At 46.2% G+C, this 18,412-nt stretch overlaps 2 protein-coding genes across 2 annotated transcripts; both read right to left on the bottom strand.

Annotated features, from left to right (window-relative positions):
• Positions 1 to 1,903: 1,903 nt before the first annotated feature.
• Positions 1,904 to 2,860, bottom strand: LOC149851753 (olfactory receptor 14A16-like). The gene has a single exon (XM_090030415.1). The coding sequence runs from the start codon at positions 2,858 to 2,860 to the stop codon at positions 1,904 to 1,906; it is 957 nt and encodes a 318-aa protein (XP_089886541.1).
• Positions 2,861 to 14,972: 12,112 nt separating this feature from the next.
• Positions 14,973 to 15,899, bottom strand: LOC149851752 (olfactory receptor 14A16-like). Its single transcript, XM_090030414.1, has one exon. It carries the CDS (start codon positions 15,897 to 15,899, stop codon positions 14,973 to 14,975), a length of 927 nt encoding a protein of 308 aa, XP_089886540.1.
• Between the last annotated feature and the right edge of the window lie 2,513 nt (positions 15,900 to 18,412).

Genomic DNA, 18,412 nt, shown 5'->3' with positions numbered 1-18,412 from the left:
AGTAGATGACTCCAGCAGCCCAAGCACAGGCAGCCATCCGGACGCAAGCTCTCCTGCTTGTCGGGGATACCAAATGAATCGGGCCCCAAGGTCACGGTGGGCCGGGGTGGCGACTGGAACGTGGACAGGTGGGATTAACAGCGGCGGAGTCTGAATGGCACGGAAGCGTATGGTTTAAAAATAAGATGGGTTTATTTACTCACACTTTGAGTCAGATATATGTAGTCACTTTTAGGAAATGAATTACACAGGTGTGCTGGCTCAGTTTTGTAGCTTAGGTGGTGTTGTGAGTCCCTTTAAGATCTACCTGTATTTTACACATAACAGTGCCTCCGATATAGGTGGCTCAATATCTTTTCTCTTAACTTTTATGCCCTGTAATTCTCCATGCTCAGGTATAGGTGTCGTTATATGAGGTCTTCAGTGCTTTGTTCTCCTAGGGTGTGTCTGCACATCATCGTACAGCGGTGTTGCATCAGTGCCATGCTTTAGCTCTTCCTTTTGCAAGTCCTAAAGCTCAGTGAAGCTGTTGCCCCTACAGTGCCATGCATGTGGTGTATGAGTTGATTTTCCCGCTATGTTGCCCTAGTGACACGCTTTACCAGAAGAGCGTGCTAGGGGTATGCAAAGTGAGCCCTATTCAATTTGGATTTGGCCTGAATCAGGGACAGTGATTCGATTAATTGATTTGGATCACTGTCCCTGATTTCAATTTGGCTGAGTTTGATTCTGAAGATTCGATGCTGATTTAGAGCATCAGCAATTCGGACATAGACACAGCTTGAAATGTTTTTTCTACATACCTCAAGGTACTAGTGTGGGATTAAGCCCTTCAGGACATTTGTAGCTCTTTACTAAATTATTGTTACCTTGTTTTCTGTCAGGCACAGCCTCAAATCTGGATCCCCGACCTGTTCATCCCAACCTACAGACTCTCTGGCTGACCCATCAGGCTGGGGAAGCCTGTGCAGACCCCTCCAGGATGGCCGACCCTTTTGCCCACTCCCCCCTACCAGCAGAGTGACTGGTCACTCCCCCACTTCACTGCACTGCCATTTCAACTCCGACATTAGAAAACATGACGTGATGCTAATGCTGAGTGGTGTCAGGCTACTCTTCAGTCAGTGTCAAGAAAAAGATGTTTGTTGGTGCAACTCAGCAGTAACTCCATTTAATATGCAGTCATGTAGTACTTGTATAAACAAGAATTACTGCTTGGTCAGAGACTCATGTAGACACAGTCAAAAAGCAGCCATAGCCCAATGCCCTACTTTAAAAAAAAACACTATCACCTCCCATGTTTTACATCTAATACTCCTGTTGTTGCAGCCCAAAACTGCATTGTTACTGTAGTTACATCAAATTGCTTATTCATATTGAGTTTGTGATCTACCAGATTCTGCAGATCCTTTTCAACAATGATACCCCCAAGCCATTTATAACCCCATTTGTATCTGTGCTTTTGATTATTCTTGCCTAGGTGCGGCAACTGCATTTCTTTCCTTGGACCTTGTCTCGTCATTTCTAGCCCAGCTTCCCAGTCTATCCAGATCCATCTGAATTTTGTGCCTATCCTCTAAAGTGTCTGCACTTCATCCCAACTTCACAGAATCTAGATATTCAAATTATTGATTACATCAACTGGTAAGCAAAAGTCTGCCATTCATCACCTTCTAATTGATGGCATTTATTTTAAGTGGTGCAAATGATAACTTGGATCCATGAAAAATTACTTTGCAGTTCAACAAGTGTGAACACAAAATGACCCAAGTCAAGTGTCATTGTCCTTACAAAGCTACTGCATTAACCCTCCACCTTCATTTTTTGTAAATAGGTTGCACACTACAATATGAAAACAATACTTTCATGAGTTAATTATAAAAGAAACATAAGTAAAGCAAAGTCATGAAACAAAGATAGGCATTTTGTTCTTGGAGCAGATCAGCCTGTGGAGCAGTTGCTTGAGGGCAGCTTGGATATCCTTGTTCCTCATGCTGTAGATGACCGGATTCATCAATGGAGGCACCACACAATACAGAACAGCTGCCAGGAGATCCAGAGGGGACGGGGAGTCAGAGATGGGCTTCAAGTAGGCAATGATGGCAGTGGAAAGAAACAGGGAGACCACAGTCAAATGAGGAATGCAGGTGGAGAAGGCTTTCTGCCGGCCCTGATCAGAGCAGATTCTCCATACTGCCGTGAAGATCCGAAAATACGACATAACGATGAAAGCAAAACAGCCTAAAGCCAAAAATGCACTGAAGGTAATAGTGGCCAGCTCTCTCTGGTATGTGTCAGAGCAGGAGAGCTTGAGTAGCTGGGGTATTTCACAGAAGAACTGGCTGATGATATTTGAGTGGCAGAAGGGTAGACTAAAGGTGTTCCCAGTGTGCAGTGCAGAGTACATGACACCAGCAGCCCAAGCACTAGAAGCCATCTGGACACAAGCTCTCCTGTTCATTATTATCTCATAATGCAGTGGCTTGCAGATGGCAACATATCGGTCATATGCCATGACAGTTAGGAATGCTAAATTAGCTGGACAAAAAAGGAACAAGAGAAAGACCTGAGACACACATCCAGCATAGGAAATTGTCCTGGTGTTTAAGAGAGAATTGGCCATGGACTTAGGGCCAATGACAGAGATGGATCCAAGGTCAAGAATGGACAAATTTACCAAAAAGTAGTACATGGGGCTGTGGAGGTGGTGGTCCGTAGTTACGACAGCGATAACAAGGAGGTTCCCCACCACAGCTGCCAGGTATGCTGTGAGAAAGATGACAAAGTGTAAGATCTGCAGCTCCCGAGTGTCAGAGAAGCCCAGGAGGAGGAACTCAGTCACAGCCGTCCAGTTGGACATCTTCCTTCCCAGGGCACCGTGCAAGTCCTGGCTATAACAGAAGAAGGGCAGTGGTAAGGAGGAGAGTAACAAACTCAGTGACTTTGAGATTCCCATCAATAAAGTCTCCAAATTTCATACTAAGAATATAGATCTTCCATTTTTTGCCCTGTGGATAATTTGATTTTGATAAATTACTTTTCCCTGACAAAACCTTACATAAAAGGAAAGATTATGATATTCCAGATAAAAAGTGAAGAAAACGTTAACCCAGACTCAACTCAGGATTTTTGTTTTCCTGTAAATCTGAAAGTCTATAATTTATCCATCTCACCTAGACAATGCATGCTGGAAACAAATATATGTGAAATAAAATATATTCTATAACATTTGATTGCCTTAGACGTCCCATTCCCAACCCACCCTCCATACTATTCCCAATAAGCTGTATACTTTTATCTGGCTTAATAGCAAAAACATTGAAATATTCTTCATTCACTCTTGTAGCTTTGAATCTATTGTACATAAAATGCAGTATGATTTGTGTAACCAGGTTCTCCAACTTTTAATGTTCTTAAATTTCTTCTGCATCTTACTAAGAGAGGACACTTCACTGATGCAGAAAACTTACTGAAATTGTTTTTGTGGAATTGTCCTGATCTTGTGTCACATTCAGACTTCCCCTGCAGAGATCCTTTGCTCTTGTCCAGTTGATCTCTCAGATCTCCTCGGCACCAACCACTAGTCTAGGTCCCCAGAAGCACAGATAACTCAGAGGTCTTTCTCTGCTCCCTCTGTCACTGAACACTGGAGTAAATCCAACCAGGTTTCTGAGTGTGCAGCTGACCTCAACCAGGTCTTGCAGAAAAGGACCTAAGCAAGACAGCAATTTTTCAGTTGTTTTCTTCCAAAGGCTCATGGGACTCATTCCCTGGAGTCCTGCACAGCTCAGAAGGGAAAGCCCAGATGTAACCAGTCTGCGCTGTACAGATGTTAGCAGAACAGCAGAGCTGTGCTCTAGTTTAATCTCCCTCCCAACACAAGTCATGGGATCTCTGAGAAGGCCCTGAGCTTCTCTATCTGGCTCTGTTGTCCCAGTGACCCAGCCTGGGCACCTTAGGATGCAGGGAGGCACCAAGTTGAAATTGGGTTAGTTCCTATGTAGTTTTGCATGAGAAAATAACCTGAGAATAAAAGTTAGGTTGTAAGGTGGAAAAAAAATAATTCTAAATATAATGAATATATTCCATAACTCAGACAAACAAACTCCACTGCAAGGCATCATGTTAACAAAATATTAGCTCAGCAATCATTAGCAGGGTCCTGGTTCATAGTGTCATGAAATGGACTCCTTAGTCTGGAAAAGTGTAGGCTCAGGGGTGATCTGATGGCCACCTATAAGTTTATCAGGGGTGACCACCAGGATCTGATCACCAGAGCGCCCCAAGGGATGATGAGGTCAAACGGTCACAAACTCCTGCAAGACCATTTCAGGCTGGACATAAGGAAGAATTTCTTTGCTGTCCGAGCCCCCAAGGTCTGGAACAGTCTGCCAGCGGAGGTGGTTCAAGCACCTACATTGAACACCTTCAAGAGTAAATTGGATGCTTATCTTGCTGGGATCCTATGACCCCAGCTGACTTCCTGCCCTTTGGGCAGGGGGCTGGACTCGATGATCTCCCGAGGTCCCTTCCAGCCCTGATGTCTATGAAATCTATGAATATGACAGCCCCTCAGACCACTTTCCCCTGATTCGTATACATCCCAGGTCCCAGCTCCCCCTCATTTCTCCCACCATCAGCTTCCCTTTAGCCCAGTGGTGTCAAACACAGATGGACCCCATCTGCCAGGTCAAGCCCACAGGGGTGTTCTCGTGGACTGGCTACATCTGGTGCTTGCACCACGTGTACAGCTCTAGCCCTGCACACCACACGCAACACAACCCGGCCCCAGCACCCTGCACAGGATAAGATGTGAGGGGCCAGCCTGCGGCACATGGTGCCCACAGCAGGTCACTGGAGGTGTGTACAGCGTACTGCATGTGGCATTGGCAATATATAGGGTGTGTACACAAGTGCCTGTGCACCCCATGAAATTGGGGGTACACCCCTGAAAGAAGCACTGCCAGTGCCTGTGTGCAGTTGCCACTTCCCAGTGCCTCGCAACTGACACCAACGCTGCCAACAGGTCTACGGCCAGATCGCCAGTCGCCGCTGGCCACTGCCAACGCAGCTGGTGGTGTCTGCGGGTGGACAAGGATAGGCCAATACCATCCTTCTGTTATCTCCACATTATGTCATTGATCTTTGTCATTTGGGTACAAGATCTTTAAGCTCTTTTGGGCAAGTCATGCTTCTCGTTATGCATTTCCTCATCACACTTCCTTGGGTCCCCCAACCCTAATTTGAGAGGCACTTGGGTATGTAAAAGACATTTCCAGGGGGATCAACTGTGGGGCTTACTGAGTTCTCCCTCCTCCAGGCATTTTTCTGGAAAACAACAACATCTGGATGCTATGACTGAGGTGGGATTGTAATTCTGGTGTTGCCGGGCAATACTGAATCTCTGCCGTGGGGATTCGAATTTAAGCCTGGAAGGATACTTCTTATAAAAATGTCCTGTCTTAAAGACGAAATGTTTTTCAATATGTATACGGTATTTCTTCCAAAGCATAAGTTTATGTAGAAGAACTAAAAACAAAATAGATGTGCAGGAGTTGTTGATATGTTGATAGATTTCCAGTTGTGCCTTTTTTTGGTTCTGAAACACCACACGCATCCCACTTGTCACCAGCCAAACACAGTTACTTGCAATTGCAATGTTACTGCAATGTTCTTTGTCAAGTTTTTCTCAGCTTGTGATCAGACCCTCCAGGGCCAGGATTGTTTGCTTATTTTCCCTCTACTGGTCTATCTGATTTCTCTTTTCCCTGCCACTACCAAATCTTCAGAAGTCACAATTTCTTAGTAGGAGCTTTCTCTTCACTCCACAACTGAACTGGCAGAAGCAGAGCCAGTTTCTCTCTGTAGATGACAGTGAACATCACTGGTGTGGAAGAAATGATGCTGTAGGAAGGTGATTTATCCACATTTCTCTTCTTAGGGTTTGTGGGACTTATCTGGGGACACTAGGTAAGGCACTCTTGCAAGATCTGAAGGAACAGTTCACCCTCAGTGTGACACAGTGGTGATGCATAGGGGGTGCACATGCACCCCCTGAGAGCACCTGTGCCCCCCCTGACCGGACATGGTTGCCGCTTAGGCGATGGGCAGTGGGGCAGGTGGGAGCACTGGTCCCCCATCCCTGTAAGTGCTGGCTGATCACTGTAGCCACTCCCAGAAGTGGTCCCAGCCACTCCTTGAAGCAGCTGCAGTGACTGACTGCAGAGATCGGCTGTCATGGGATCAGTCGCAGGGGGGAACCCCCTCCAGTCGGCAGGATCGGCCACAGCAGAACACCCCCTCATTCGGTGGGACCGATTGCAGGGGGGCACGTGCCCCCCGACCAAGGCAGCACCAGTCGCCTACAGTGTGCCAGGAAACCCAGGGTCTCAGTTGGAAGACTCAGGTGCCTGTACACTAATGCCAGGAGCTTGGGGAACAAGCAGGAGGAGCTAGACCTCCTACTCTCCAGTGGGCATTATGAGCTAGCCCAGCTGAAGCACAGAATCCTTCCTGGGTTCATGTATTTTCAAGTTTTGATTCTTTAGTTTGTTCTCCTTTTTATTTATTATCTGCTTCTGGGCCAGGATACACATCATCTGGGGGCCAGATTAAGACAGACATCTAAAAAGTCAGTAAAGTTTATAGTCACATTTAGGAAAGCTATTACATAAGTTAGCTGGCTCGGTTTCACAGCTTTGGTGGTGTTGTCAATACCTTTAAGATCGACTTACCTACTTTTTAGACATAACAGTGCCTCTGATACAGGTGGCTCAGTATCTTTTCTCTTAACTTCTATACCATGTTCTTCCTCATGCTCCAGTAAATGTGTCACTATATCCATCTTGCTATTTTTCAGTTGCTTTGGTTTTCTTTAAAACACCGGTGCAGTTCACAGCACATTGAGCAGGGGCAGAGCAACCCCATGCTGGCACAGGGCTGGGGCGCCAGCCCTAGGCTCTGGAAGGCATCTTCGGGCAACCCAGGGGCTGGCTGTGGCACAAGGGTGCTCCAGTGTGGGGCTAGTCATTTACATGTGCAGTGTGGTGGCATAAACTACTCTGGTGTAAGATAATATTTGCCCCAGACCATACTAACCTATGATGGAGTTAATTAATCGCCTGCAAACTAATATGGGCACACATGTAGATAGCAATGTTTAATGTAGATAACAATATTATTAGTCAGCTCCACAGTAAAGCACACATGTTGATGCCCACTGTTTGATTTCCTGGCTTGTCGACTTGGATGGCTCTCTGACTCCACTCCTTGCCTGATCCTCCTGCTTCCTGATTCAGCTTCCCCCACAGACCCATTCTCAGATAGATGGCCTGGCTCATTCCTGGAGTCTGCTCATTAAGCCAGATCCCACTCAGCCCCTTGAATGCCAAGGGACCCCCAGATCTGGCAGACACTGACTCAGTGTGACATTTTCAGAGAGTAGCCCAAGTTGGGTGCCCTGCAACTGATAAGACCAGAATAAGCTCTCTATGTGAAGAAAAGCTACATGTGCCTGCAAGCTGATGTTGGCACCGGCATGGACAGCTAGAGACCCTCTGGGTAAATATTCGTGGGGAATACTGCACAAACGGGACACTACGGTGGGAGTCTACTACAGACCTCCCACTCAAAGTCCTGAGCTTGACCAGGAGTTCGCCCGGGAACTGACTGAGGCCACTTGCTCCTGGGACCTTGGTTGTCATGGGTGACTTCAATTACCCGGACATCTCGTGGGAAGATCACTCAGCAAAATCCGAGCGGTCGCAAAGCTTTCTCTCGTGCGTGGGTGACCTCTACCTGACTCAAGAAGCCTATGGGCCAACGAAGAGGAAAAGCGAGCTGCTCGACCTGGTACTGGCAACTGGGGACAACCTAATCAGTGACCTAATGATAGAAGGGAAGCTGGGTGACAGTGACCACGAGCTGATCACCTTCACCATCCGCCATAAAGCTGGCAAGTCAGTCAGCAACGCAGTCAGTCCTTGACTTCAGAAAAGCCATGACTTTGACAAGCTCAAGAGGCTAGTTGGTCAGGCCCTCAGGGATCATGACCCCAAAGGTGATGGGAGTTCAAGAAGAGTGGTTGCTCCTCAAGGGGGTTCTGCAGCGATCCTCAATGCACAAGCTAAATCTATTCTGCAACACGGAGGAAAGGCAGCAAGAAGGCACAGCAGCCCCCCTGGCTCTCCAGGGACCTAACGGACCTCCTGTGGCTTAAAAGGAAAGCCTACAAAGGATGGAGGATGGGATTTACCTCCAAGGAGGATTACTCCGCGCTGGTCCGGTCCTGCAGGGAGCAAACCAGGAAAGCCAAGGCTGCAACTGCCAACTACCAACACAGCAACCTAGCTTCAGGGGTCTGCACCTGCAGCCGGAGGAAAAGCAAGGGCAACATTGGCCCGCTGCTAAACCAGATGGGACAACTGGCAACTGATGCCCATGAAAAAGCAAACCTATTAAATGGGTACTTTGCATCAGTTTTTCATCAGTCCCATGGGACGCCCATGCCCACTGTGGGACAGGGATGATCCGGGTGATGGGAGATTACCTACTCTCCATTGAATGCTGACCTCATGAAGGAACACCTTGAGAAGGCTGGATACCTTCAAGTCAGCCGGCCCTGACAATTTGCACCCCAGGGTACTCAAGGAGCTGGCGAGCATCATAGCCCAGCCCCTGGCATGGATCTTTGAGAACTCCTGGCACTCTGGTGTAGTGCCCGAAGATTGGAAGAAGGCCAATGTGGTGCCAATCTTCAAGAAAGGGAGGAGAGTAGATCTGGCAAACTACAGGCCCATCAGCCTGACCTCTATCCTGGGGAAGGTCTTAGAAAAGTTTATCAAAGAGGTCATCCTTGACAGGACTAGCCCAGGCTAACATCCTGAGGGATACCCAGCACGGGTTTGTTGCGGGTAGGTCTTGCTTGACCAATCTCATTTCCTTTTATGGCCAAGTGACCTATCACCTGGACAAGGGAGAAGAGATTGATGTCATATATCTTGACTTTAAAAAAGCCTTTGATCTGGTATCCCATGACCACCTCTTGGCAAAACTGGCTAACTGTGGCCTCGGCTCCACCACGATCCACTGAATGGGGAAATTGGCTTCGTGGTTGGACCCAGAGGGTGGTGATTGATGGAAGTCAATCGTCATGGTGCCCTGTGACCAGTGGGGTCCCTCAAGGCTCTGTCCTAGGACCAATACTATTTAACATCTTGAATTAACGATGTGGACATTGAAGTCAGAAGCAGGACTGGCCAAGTTCGCCGATGACACCAAACTCTGGGGCAAAGCACCCACGCCAGAAGATTGGACAGAAGGATGGTCCAGGTTGACCTTGACAGGCTCAGGTATTGGGCAGATGAGAACCTGATGGTGTTTAACACTGAAAAATGCAAGGTTCTCCACCTTGGCAGGAAAAACCTGCAGCACCCTTATAGGCGTCGGCACTGCTATGTTGGTTAGCACTACAGATGAAAGAGACTTGGGGGTCATGATTGACCACAAGATGAACATGAGCCTTGAATGTGCGATGCTGCAGCTAGTAAAGCGACCAAAACGCTGGCTTGCATCCATAGATGCTTCTCGAGTAAATCCCAGGATGTCATTCTCCCCTTGTACTTGGCCTTGGTGAGGCCACAGCTGGAGTACTGCGTCCAGTTTTGGGCTCCACAATTCAAAAAGGATGTGGAGAAGCTTGAGAGAATCCAGAGGAGAGCCACGTGCATGATCAGAGGTCAGGAAAACAGACCTTATGATGAGAGGCTGAGAGCCATGGGACTCTTCGGCCTGGAAAAGCGCAGGCTCAGGTGTGATCTGGTGGCCACATATAAGTTTATCAGGGGTGACCACCAGGATCTGGGGGAACATCTGTTCACCAGAGCGCCTCAAGGGATGACAAGGTCGAATGGTCACAAACTCCTGCAAGACCGTTTCAGGCTGGACATAAGGAAGAATTTCTTTACTGTCCGAGCCCTCAAGGTCTGGAACAGTCTGCCGCCAGAGGTGGTTCAAGCACCTACATTGAACACCTTCAAGAGCAAACTGGATGCTTATTTTGCTGGGATCCTATGACCCTGCTGACTTCCTGCCCCTCAGGTGCGAGGGCTGGACTCAATGATCATCCGAGGTCCCTTCCAGCCCTAGTGTCTATGAAATGTATTCTGGCATACAAATCATTCATCATACCATTTAGAAAACCACATCCCACAAGTCATCATCGTCTTGGAATTAAAGGGATTTACTTTAGGTGGCACAAGAACCAGACTTTTTCACTTGCACTTCAACAATGTTAACACAAAATGACTCCAGCTGTGTACCCCAGTCTTTACAGCACTGTTGAATGTAGCTGATAACTGTCATGTTTCATAAGCAGAATGCACACGACATTATGAAAACTTAATTTCATGATTTAATCATAGATCTAAAGAAACAAAGAAGTACACCAAACACACAGAGAAAAAAGGGATATCCTGCTCTTGGAGAGCATCTGCCTTTGGAGCAGTTTTCTCAGAACACATTTGATCTCCTTGTTCCTCATACTATAGATGAATGGATTTACCATTGGAGGAATCACACAATACAGAACAGCTGCCAGGAGATCCAGAGGGATGACGAGTCAGAGATGGGCTTCGTGTAGGCAATGCCAACAGTGGAAAGAAACAGGGAGACCACAGTCAGGTGAGGAATGCAGGTGGAGAAGGCTTTCTGCCGGCCCTGCTCCGAGGGGATCCTCAAGACTGCGGTGAAGATCTGAACATATGACACAATGATGAAAGCAAAACAGCCTAAACCTAAAATCACACTGAAGACAGAGCTGCCAGCTCTCCGCGGTATGTGTCAGGCTGGAGAGCTTGAGTAGCTGGGGCACTTCATAGAAGAGTTGGTTGATGATACTTGAGTGGCAGAAGGGTAGACTAGAAGTGTTCCCAGTGTGCAGTGCAGAGTTGATGGCACCAGCAGCCCAAGCACAAGCAGCCATCTGGACGCAAGCTCTCCTGTTCAGTATTATCTCCTAATGCAGTGGCTTGCAGATGGCAATGTACCGGTCATATGCCATGATGGTGAGGAAGGCAAGATCGGTTGTACAGAAGAGGAAGAAGAGAAAGACCTGGGACACACATCCAGCATAGGAAATTGTCCTGGTGTTTGAGAGAGAATTGGTATGGTGAAAGTATTCCCACTGTGCAGTGCAGAGTTGATGACCCCAACAGCCCAAGCCCAGGCAGCCATCTGGACGTAAGCTCTCCTGTTCATTATCATCTCATAATGCAGTGGCTTGCAGATGGCCATGTGCCGGTCATATGCCATCACTGTGAGAAGGGATAAATTTGTTCCCATGAAGGCGATGAGACAAAACACTTGGGCAACACATCCAGAGTAGGTCATTGAGCTGGTATTGAATAAGGAATTAGACATGGGTTTGGGCACGGTCACTGAGATGGAGCCAAGGTCCAGGAGAGACAAATTAATCAAGAAAAAGAACATGGGAGAGTGAAGCTTGGGGTTGAGGGTTACAACTGTGATAACGAGGAGATTCCCCACCAGAGCTGCCAGGTATGCTGCCAGAAATGTGACAACGTGTAAGATCTGCAGCTCCTGGATGTCAGAGAAGCCCAGGAGGAGGAACTCGGCCACGGTGGTTTGGTTGGACGTTTCCCTCTTCAATGCCTTGTGCAATGCCTGTGAAGGAAAGATGAGGGTACTGGTCAGGATCAAAGTAACAAGTATAACAGGAGAGTCAGAAATAACTCATGAACAAACTGTCAACGGGGTCTATGTTAAAGGGCTATACATTTTTTAGTAGAAAGTAATATCGTTCAGATTTTTTTTATTATTATTATTTTTATTTTAAAAAAGCTGCACAGAAGTCCTTACCTGTGGGCGTATATATAGAAACACCAAACTAATGAAAAGAGAATATTACAGCCAAAAGCAAGTGTTATAATTATTTGATTAGGGTTGCAATAACACAGAGGGTTTGCCTTTTTAATTGCTTCATGCTCTCATTCTCGTCTTCCCCTCCCTTCATTTCAAATCTTGCTGTACATCAAGCTGGCCGACCAGAGGGACACAGTCAAACCAAAGGGCCCAGCATGGAGGGCAGAATAGGGTTCAGAGGCCTTGAGACAGTAGCCTATGAATCATCATAGAAGACCCACATGGTAGTTTTGGCTGGATGCTTTTTATTTTTAATTTCTAATAGCAACAAGAGGAAAAACAAGATTCACAGTGGAAAAAAAAACAAGGCCACAGCAAGAGCAGGCTCAGTGAACACAGCACTTGTGACGGCAATAAAATGCTGGTCAATAAATTGCTAACACATCCTCCTTTCCTCCTCACTGCTACCTACAACACAAACATGGGCAGCATCCCAAGAGTCACCTTGTCTGGACTGAATCTACACCGAGTTCTGCCTGCCACGAGAAGCTGATTGATACGGTCCCCACCCCCGGCTGAATGGTCATCCCTGTGCCACGATAGGCCAATCCTATTGTCCTCTTACCTTCACTTTGTGTCATTGATCTTTGTCATTTGGGCACAAGAACTTTAAGCTCTTTGGGCAAGGAATGCTTCTCACTATTTATTTGCTCATCACACTTTGCTGGGTCCCCTAACCCTAGTTCGAGAGGCACTCAGACATTTAAAATACATTTTGTGGGGTTTCAGCAGCGGGGTTTACTGAATTATCCTTCCTCCGGGTGTTTTTTCTGGAAAACAGCCAAATCTTGCTGCCATGAATAGGTGGGATTGGCATTCTGGTGTTGCTGAGCAATACTGACTATCTGCTGTGGGGCTTAGAATTTAAGCCTGGAAAAAGATTTCTTTTCAAAATGTCTTCGCTTAAAGACGTAATGTTTTGCAATATGTACATTTTTTCAAAAGTATATATTTATGTAGAAGAACTAAAAATAAAATATATGGGTGGGAGGATTATTTTGTTTAAAATTGCAGTATCCAGGAGCTTTTGATTGAAAATGTCTAGTTCCAAAGTCACTGAAATATGTGGGTGCTTGGGAGCAAGTTCAGATTTTTCTAAAGGGAACTGACACTGTACCAGGAAAGCGTGCTACTACAGTGACGTAGCTGGCTGATCTCATGAAGAACCACATGATTGTTATGTCACTGTAGCACACCGTACGGTGAGCTAGTGCATTGCTACATCACCGTAGGGTGACATGTAGACATGTCCTCAGAGTCTCCAGAAGATCAGAGCCTAAAATGGCAACAAACAGACAGGAAACAGGGGCTAGTGAAGGCAGGTCAGGATGGCTGGCACTCATAAAACCTGCACTCATCTCTGCAAAGAGATCACTTCACATGTCCCTGGGCACAATGATCCATCCCCCTGTGACCTTTAGGGAAAAAACAGAGGCTGGAGGTAATATAACCATTTATTGTGTATTTAGATTTGGGTCTGTCGTTCCATCTAGATCAAGCCCTTCAGGAAATTTGTAACTTTACTAAATTATGGTTCCCTTGTTTTCTGTCAGACCAAAGCCTCAAATCTGAATCCCAACCTGTTCATCCCAACCTACAACCTCTCCAGCTGACCCTTCAGGCTGGGGAACTCTGTGCAGACCTCTCCAGGAGGGCCGACCTTCTGCCCACTCCCCCCTACTAGCAGAGTTTTTCCTTATGTCCAACCTGAATTTGCCCTCTATTAGTTTATGCCAATGGGTCCTCATCCTCCCTTGAGGTGCACTCCTGAATAGTTGCTCTCCTAGTTCTTGATGCTCCCCCGATGTGCTTATAGGCAGGTATCAAGTCACCTCTCAGCCTTCTCTTACTCAGCCTGAACAGGCCCAGTTCCCAGAGTGTTTCCTCATAGGACCTACTCTCCATGCCCTTACCCATATGGGTATTTGTACCCTCTCGACTTTATCCACATTCTTCTTGAAGTGTGGTGCCCAGAACCGGGAACAGTACTCTACCTGAGGCCTGACCAATGCTGAATAGAAAGGGAGGATTACCTCCTTGGATCTACTGGCCACACATCAGCTGATGCATGCCAGAGTTTTGTTTTTCCTTACAGCAGCCTCAACACACTGTTGGCTCATATTCATGTTCTGGTTGATCGGGACCCCCAGGTCTGATTCAGATGCTGTGCCAGGCAGTGGACCACCACCCACGGTATAGTTGTGGTGAACTTTATTCCTATTCAGGGGAAAGACCTTGCACTTCTGCCTCCCTGTTAAACCTGATCTGACTTTGTTCCTCCCATGAATCTGGCCTGTCAAGTTCATCCTGATCTTTGCCCTATCCTATGGTATGCCTGTGTATCCGCACAGCTTGGTAATGTCTGCTGACATAATCATTGAACTTTCCACTCCCTCATCCACGTTCTTAATGAATATATTAAATATTAAATAGCGTGGGTCCAAGCACCGATCCCAATCACCTCCCATGTTTTCTAACTAATACTTGTCTTGTTGAAGCGTAAACTGCATTCATGTTTTTGTAGCTACATCAAATTGGTGACTCGTGTTGAGTCTGTGATCCAGTAGATCCCCAAGATCCTTTCCAACAATGAAGGATCCTTTTCAACAATGCTGCCACACAACCATTTATAACTCGGCTTGAATTTGTGCTTTCAATTCTTCTTCCATACATGCAACAACTTGTATTTCTTTCCTTGGACTTCATCCTTTTGTTTCTAGCCCAGCTTCCCATTCTATCCGGGTCCATCTGAATTCTGTGCCTGTCCTCTAAAGTGTCCGCAGTTCATCCCACCTTTACAGAATCTGGGTATTTTGCCTTTATACAAATTAATTGATTACATCAGCTGGTAAACACAAGTATGAAACATTGCATTCCTGCTTCAACGGTGTTAACACAAAATTAACTGAAGTCAAGTGTCATTCTACGTACAAAGCTACAGACTTAACCCACCACCTTTATTGTTTTCATGCTATAGTGTGCAACCTATTTACAAAAAAATATTTCAAGAGTTACTTATTATTTCTGGAACATTATCCACAAAACCTTTGGAGCAATTTTCTCAGGGCAGCTTGAATCTCCTTGTTCCTCATGCCGTAGATGACCGGATTCATCAATGGAGGCACCATACAATACAGAACAGCTGCCAGGAGATCCAGAGGGGACGGGGAGTCAGAGATGGGCTTCATGTAGGCAATGATGGCAGTGGAAAGAAACAGAGAGACCACAGTCAGGTGAGGAATGCAGGTGGAGAAGGCTTTCTGATGACCCCGCTGAGAGGGGATTCTGCACACTGCGGTGAAGATGTGAACATACGACACAACGATGAAAACAAAACAGCCTAAAGCTAAAACCACACTGAAGGCAAGAGCGGCCAGCTCTGTGAGGTATGTGTCAGAGCAGGAGAGCTTGAGCAGCTGGGGTATTTCACAGAAGAACTGGTTGATGATATTTGAGTGGCAGAAGGGTAGACTAAAGGTGTTCCCAGTGTGCAGTGCAGAGTAGATGACCCCTGCAGCCCAAGCACTGGCAGCCATCTGGACGCAAGCTCTCCTGTTCATTATTATCTCATAATGCAGTGGCTTGCAGATGGCAACGTACCGGTCATATGCCATAACCGTGAGAAGAAACATATTTGCTTCCAGGAAGCAGAAGAGACAAAACACTTGGGCAACACATCCGGCATAGGAAATCCACCTGGTGTTCAATAAAGAGTTAGACATGGATTTGGGCACGGTCACTGAGATGGAGCCAAGATCTAGGATGAATAAATTTATCAAAAAGAAGTGCATTGGGGAATGCAGGTGGTGGTTGAGGGCTACAGCTGTGATTATTAGGAGATTGGCCGTGAGGGCTGCCAGGTATGCTGCTAGGAAGAGGAGGAAGTGTAAGATCTGCAGCTCCCGAGTGTCAGAAAACCCCAGGAGGAGGAATCCTGTCCCTGTGGTTCTGTTGGACATCGTTCTCCTCGGTGCCTTGTGCAAGGCCGGTGAAGGGAGAGCAAAGGCAGCGATCAGGGTCAGAGCAACAAATGTACGGGGGAAGCTCACATCCGCAGTAACACCTCGACCAAAATGTCAAAGGTGCCCATGTGGCACTGCTGGGAGCAGTTTAGTGGGAAGCAGGTTTTCTGGTTTTTTTTCTTGTTGTACATGTAATGTTTTCTGTAAAAGTTGTTGCTTGTTGCCATAGCTTTTTAAACACCTGCACCATCTAAAAAGCATATTTCAGGGAAAAAGAAAACATTTTTAATTACTTTAATTGGTACTGTAATGCCTCATGGAGTATGTTCTTTCATTGCCTCATTTCCCCTTCTCCTGCAAGGCCTCACTACGAATAAACCCATCTCCCCTCAGCAAACTTGCACACTGATGGGATATAGCTGGACCCAGGAACCCGCTGGGGAAGAAGAACAGTGGCCTGAGGTGTTGAAACAGTCACCTATGAACCGTCAGAAACAGCATTTCCAAAACAATCATCCATCTGCTCTTTTTAGCAGGAAGTAATTCTGCATTACATATTTTCTTAACAGAAGCAAAAGCAAGAACTACAGCAACAGCAGTCTGTCCTTACACCGAGTAGAGGGTTAATTTGGTGAGATGTCTCTCCTGGGTTGGACTGGACTGGACTGGATCAACTGCCCCCCACTTGCCCACATGCTAACTCACAACAATGATGCTGACACTTCCTCTGAACATCATCTATATCCATGTGACTTCTAATTTTATTCCTACTATATTTTCTATCAAATTCCAGGGATAGAAGTGAAAAAATCTTTAGGCTGTAGTTCCCAAGATGACTTCTGGAGCCTTTTTTGAAGTTGGGTGTTTGTGTTGTCACCTGAAAATCTTCTGGTACGGGGGCCCTTGCTAGGTGACGTGCTATGAACAGCAGCCCTGCAGTTTCACATTGAAATTCCTACACAACTCTCCAAGGGAATGTGATCAGGTCCCAGTCGCTTGCTGTTTTAATTTATGGATTTTCTTTTAAACCTCCTCTCTTGTCACTTCATTTTGATCTCTCTGCATTTATTCAGTGTGGATCTCGCATGGGCATCTCCCCAGGATCTTCTACTGCCCAGTTTACGACCCAGCTTCTGACATACTTTTAAAGAATTCTTCTTCGGTCTTTCACAAAACACATTTCAAATTCCCTTTTGGCCTGCCTTGCTATGCTTTACAATTGACCTGCTGGAGTTGGCATGCTTTCCTGCTTTCCTACTTGGGCCACAGCCCTACTCTCATCTCTCTTGGGTCAGAGTAGCTGCTGCTTAATATGTGTTTTCTCAACACAGTGTTTTAAAGCATTTGCATTTAGCTGGTAGTGCTGTGCTCAACAAAATGTTAACTCAGCCTCTTTTCCTCTTCCCAGGTGTGTACAGCCAAGCTACAAGTAGCATCTAAGTGTCACCTTGTCCTTGCCACCCCTTGTCTCCCCTCGCCTCTGATCCTCACCATCAAGCATTTCCATTTTCACAGACCTGCATTTTACACACTGGTTTCTAGTCCATCCCGGAGAACAGAAAACACCATCGCACTCTCTCTGCGCCTGAAGAAGGGGGTTTGTGAGCAAAGGCTTGCAAAAAACCTCCCATTTTCCCAATTAATTAGTGGGTCTAATAAAGGATATTACAAAGGACGTGGTCCAGAATGATTTTATATTGAGCTCCACATACAGACCGCCTGCCACCTGGGTCTAACCCTTTTTCATGATTCCCGCCCAACCAGAGTGCTAGCTGTGTGCCATCGCTGCCTAGTACCATCCCTCTGGTCACCTAGACTCTGTCTCATTAATCTTTACCACTTGTGCACAAGGATGGTAAACCATTTTGGGAAGGGAGTGCGTCTTACTATGCTTTTTAGATGCCCCCTGACACAGGTTTCGGAGGCACTATGAGATGTAAAATAAATTTTGCTGGATTATCAGCTGTGCCGGTTCCTCATTTGTTCTCCCTCCAAGCATTCTTCCGGGGAACAAGAGATAATGCCAGGAGAGGGTTGGAATTGGGTATTTCTGCATTGCTGAGGCTCCCGAATCCGGCTTTGAATTTAGAGCTGGAGGTCTGTTTCCATTAAAGTTTCCTGATAAAAAGAAGTATTTTATCTAAACCTAGCCTTTGTCACAGTATTTCTATTTCTTCAAAACTGTTAACTTACATAGAAACACTAAGTTTAAAACATAAAAAGGTTCAAAGAAGGAAAGAAGAAAATTTGAATTAAAATGTGTTATTTCTGGCAGCCTTGCTTGAAAATATCCAGTTGTCAAAAACTGAAATAATAAATGGGTTCTGGGTGACGCATTGAAATTTTCTGGAGGGAGGTTTTCTCTGGTGGTTCTGTTTCATTTTGATTATTCCCGCCCCCCCCCCCCATGCCCAGCTAGAGCACTTTTAATACATTTACATTGTCCTCTACATTTCCAGGTTTATCTCATTTTCAAGTTTTCAGATGACACCGACAAAGACATCCACACA

Source organism: Crocodylus siamensis, unplaced genomic scaffold, assembly GCF_052110815.1.
Source record: "Crocodylus siamensis isolate JL-2025a unplaced genomic scaffold, ASM5211081v1 HiC_scaffold_269, whole genome shotgun sequence".
NCBI lineage: Eukaryota > Metazoa > Chordata > Crocodylia > Crocodylidae > Crocodylus > Crocodylus siamensis.
This window is presented reverse-complemented; position numbering and strand designations above follow the sequence as displayed.

Excerpts from the sequence above, each read along its gene's own strand:
- LOC149851753 (XM_090030415.1), bottom strand. The coding sequence starts at position 2,860 with ATGTCCAACTGGACGGCTGTGACTGAGTTCCTCCTCCTGGGCTTCTCT.
- LOC149851752 (XM_090030414.1), bottom strand. The coding sequence starts at position 15,899 with ATGTCCAACAGAACCACAGGGACAGGATTCCTCCTCCTGGGGTTTTCT.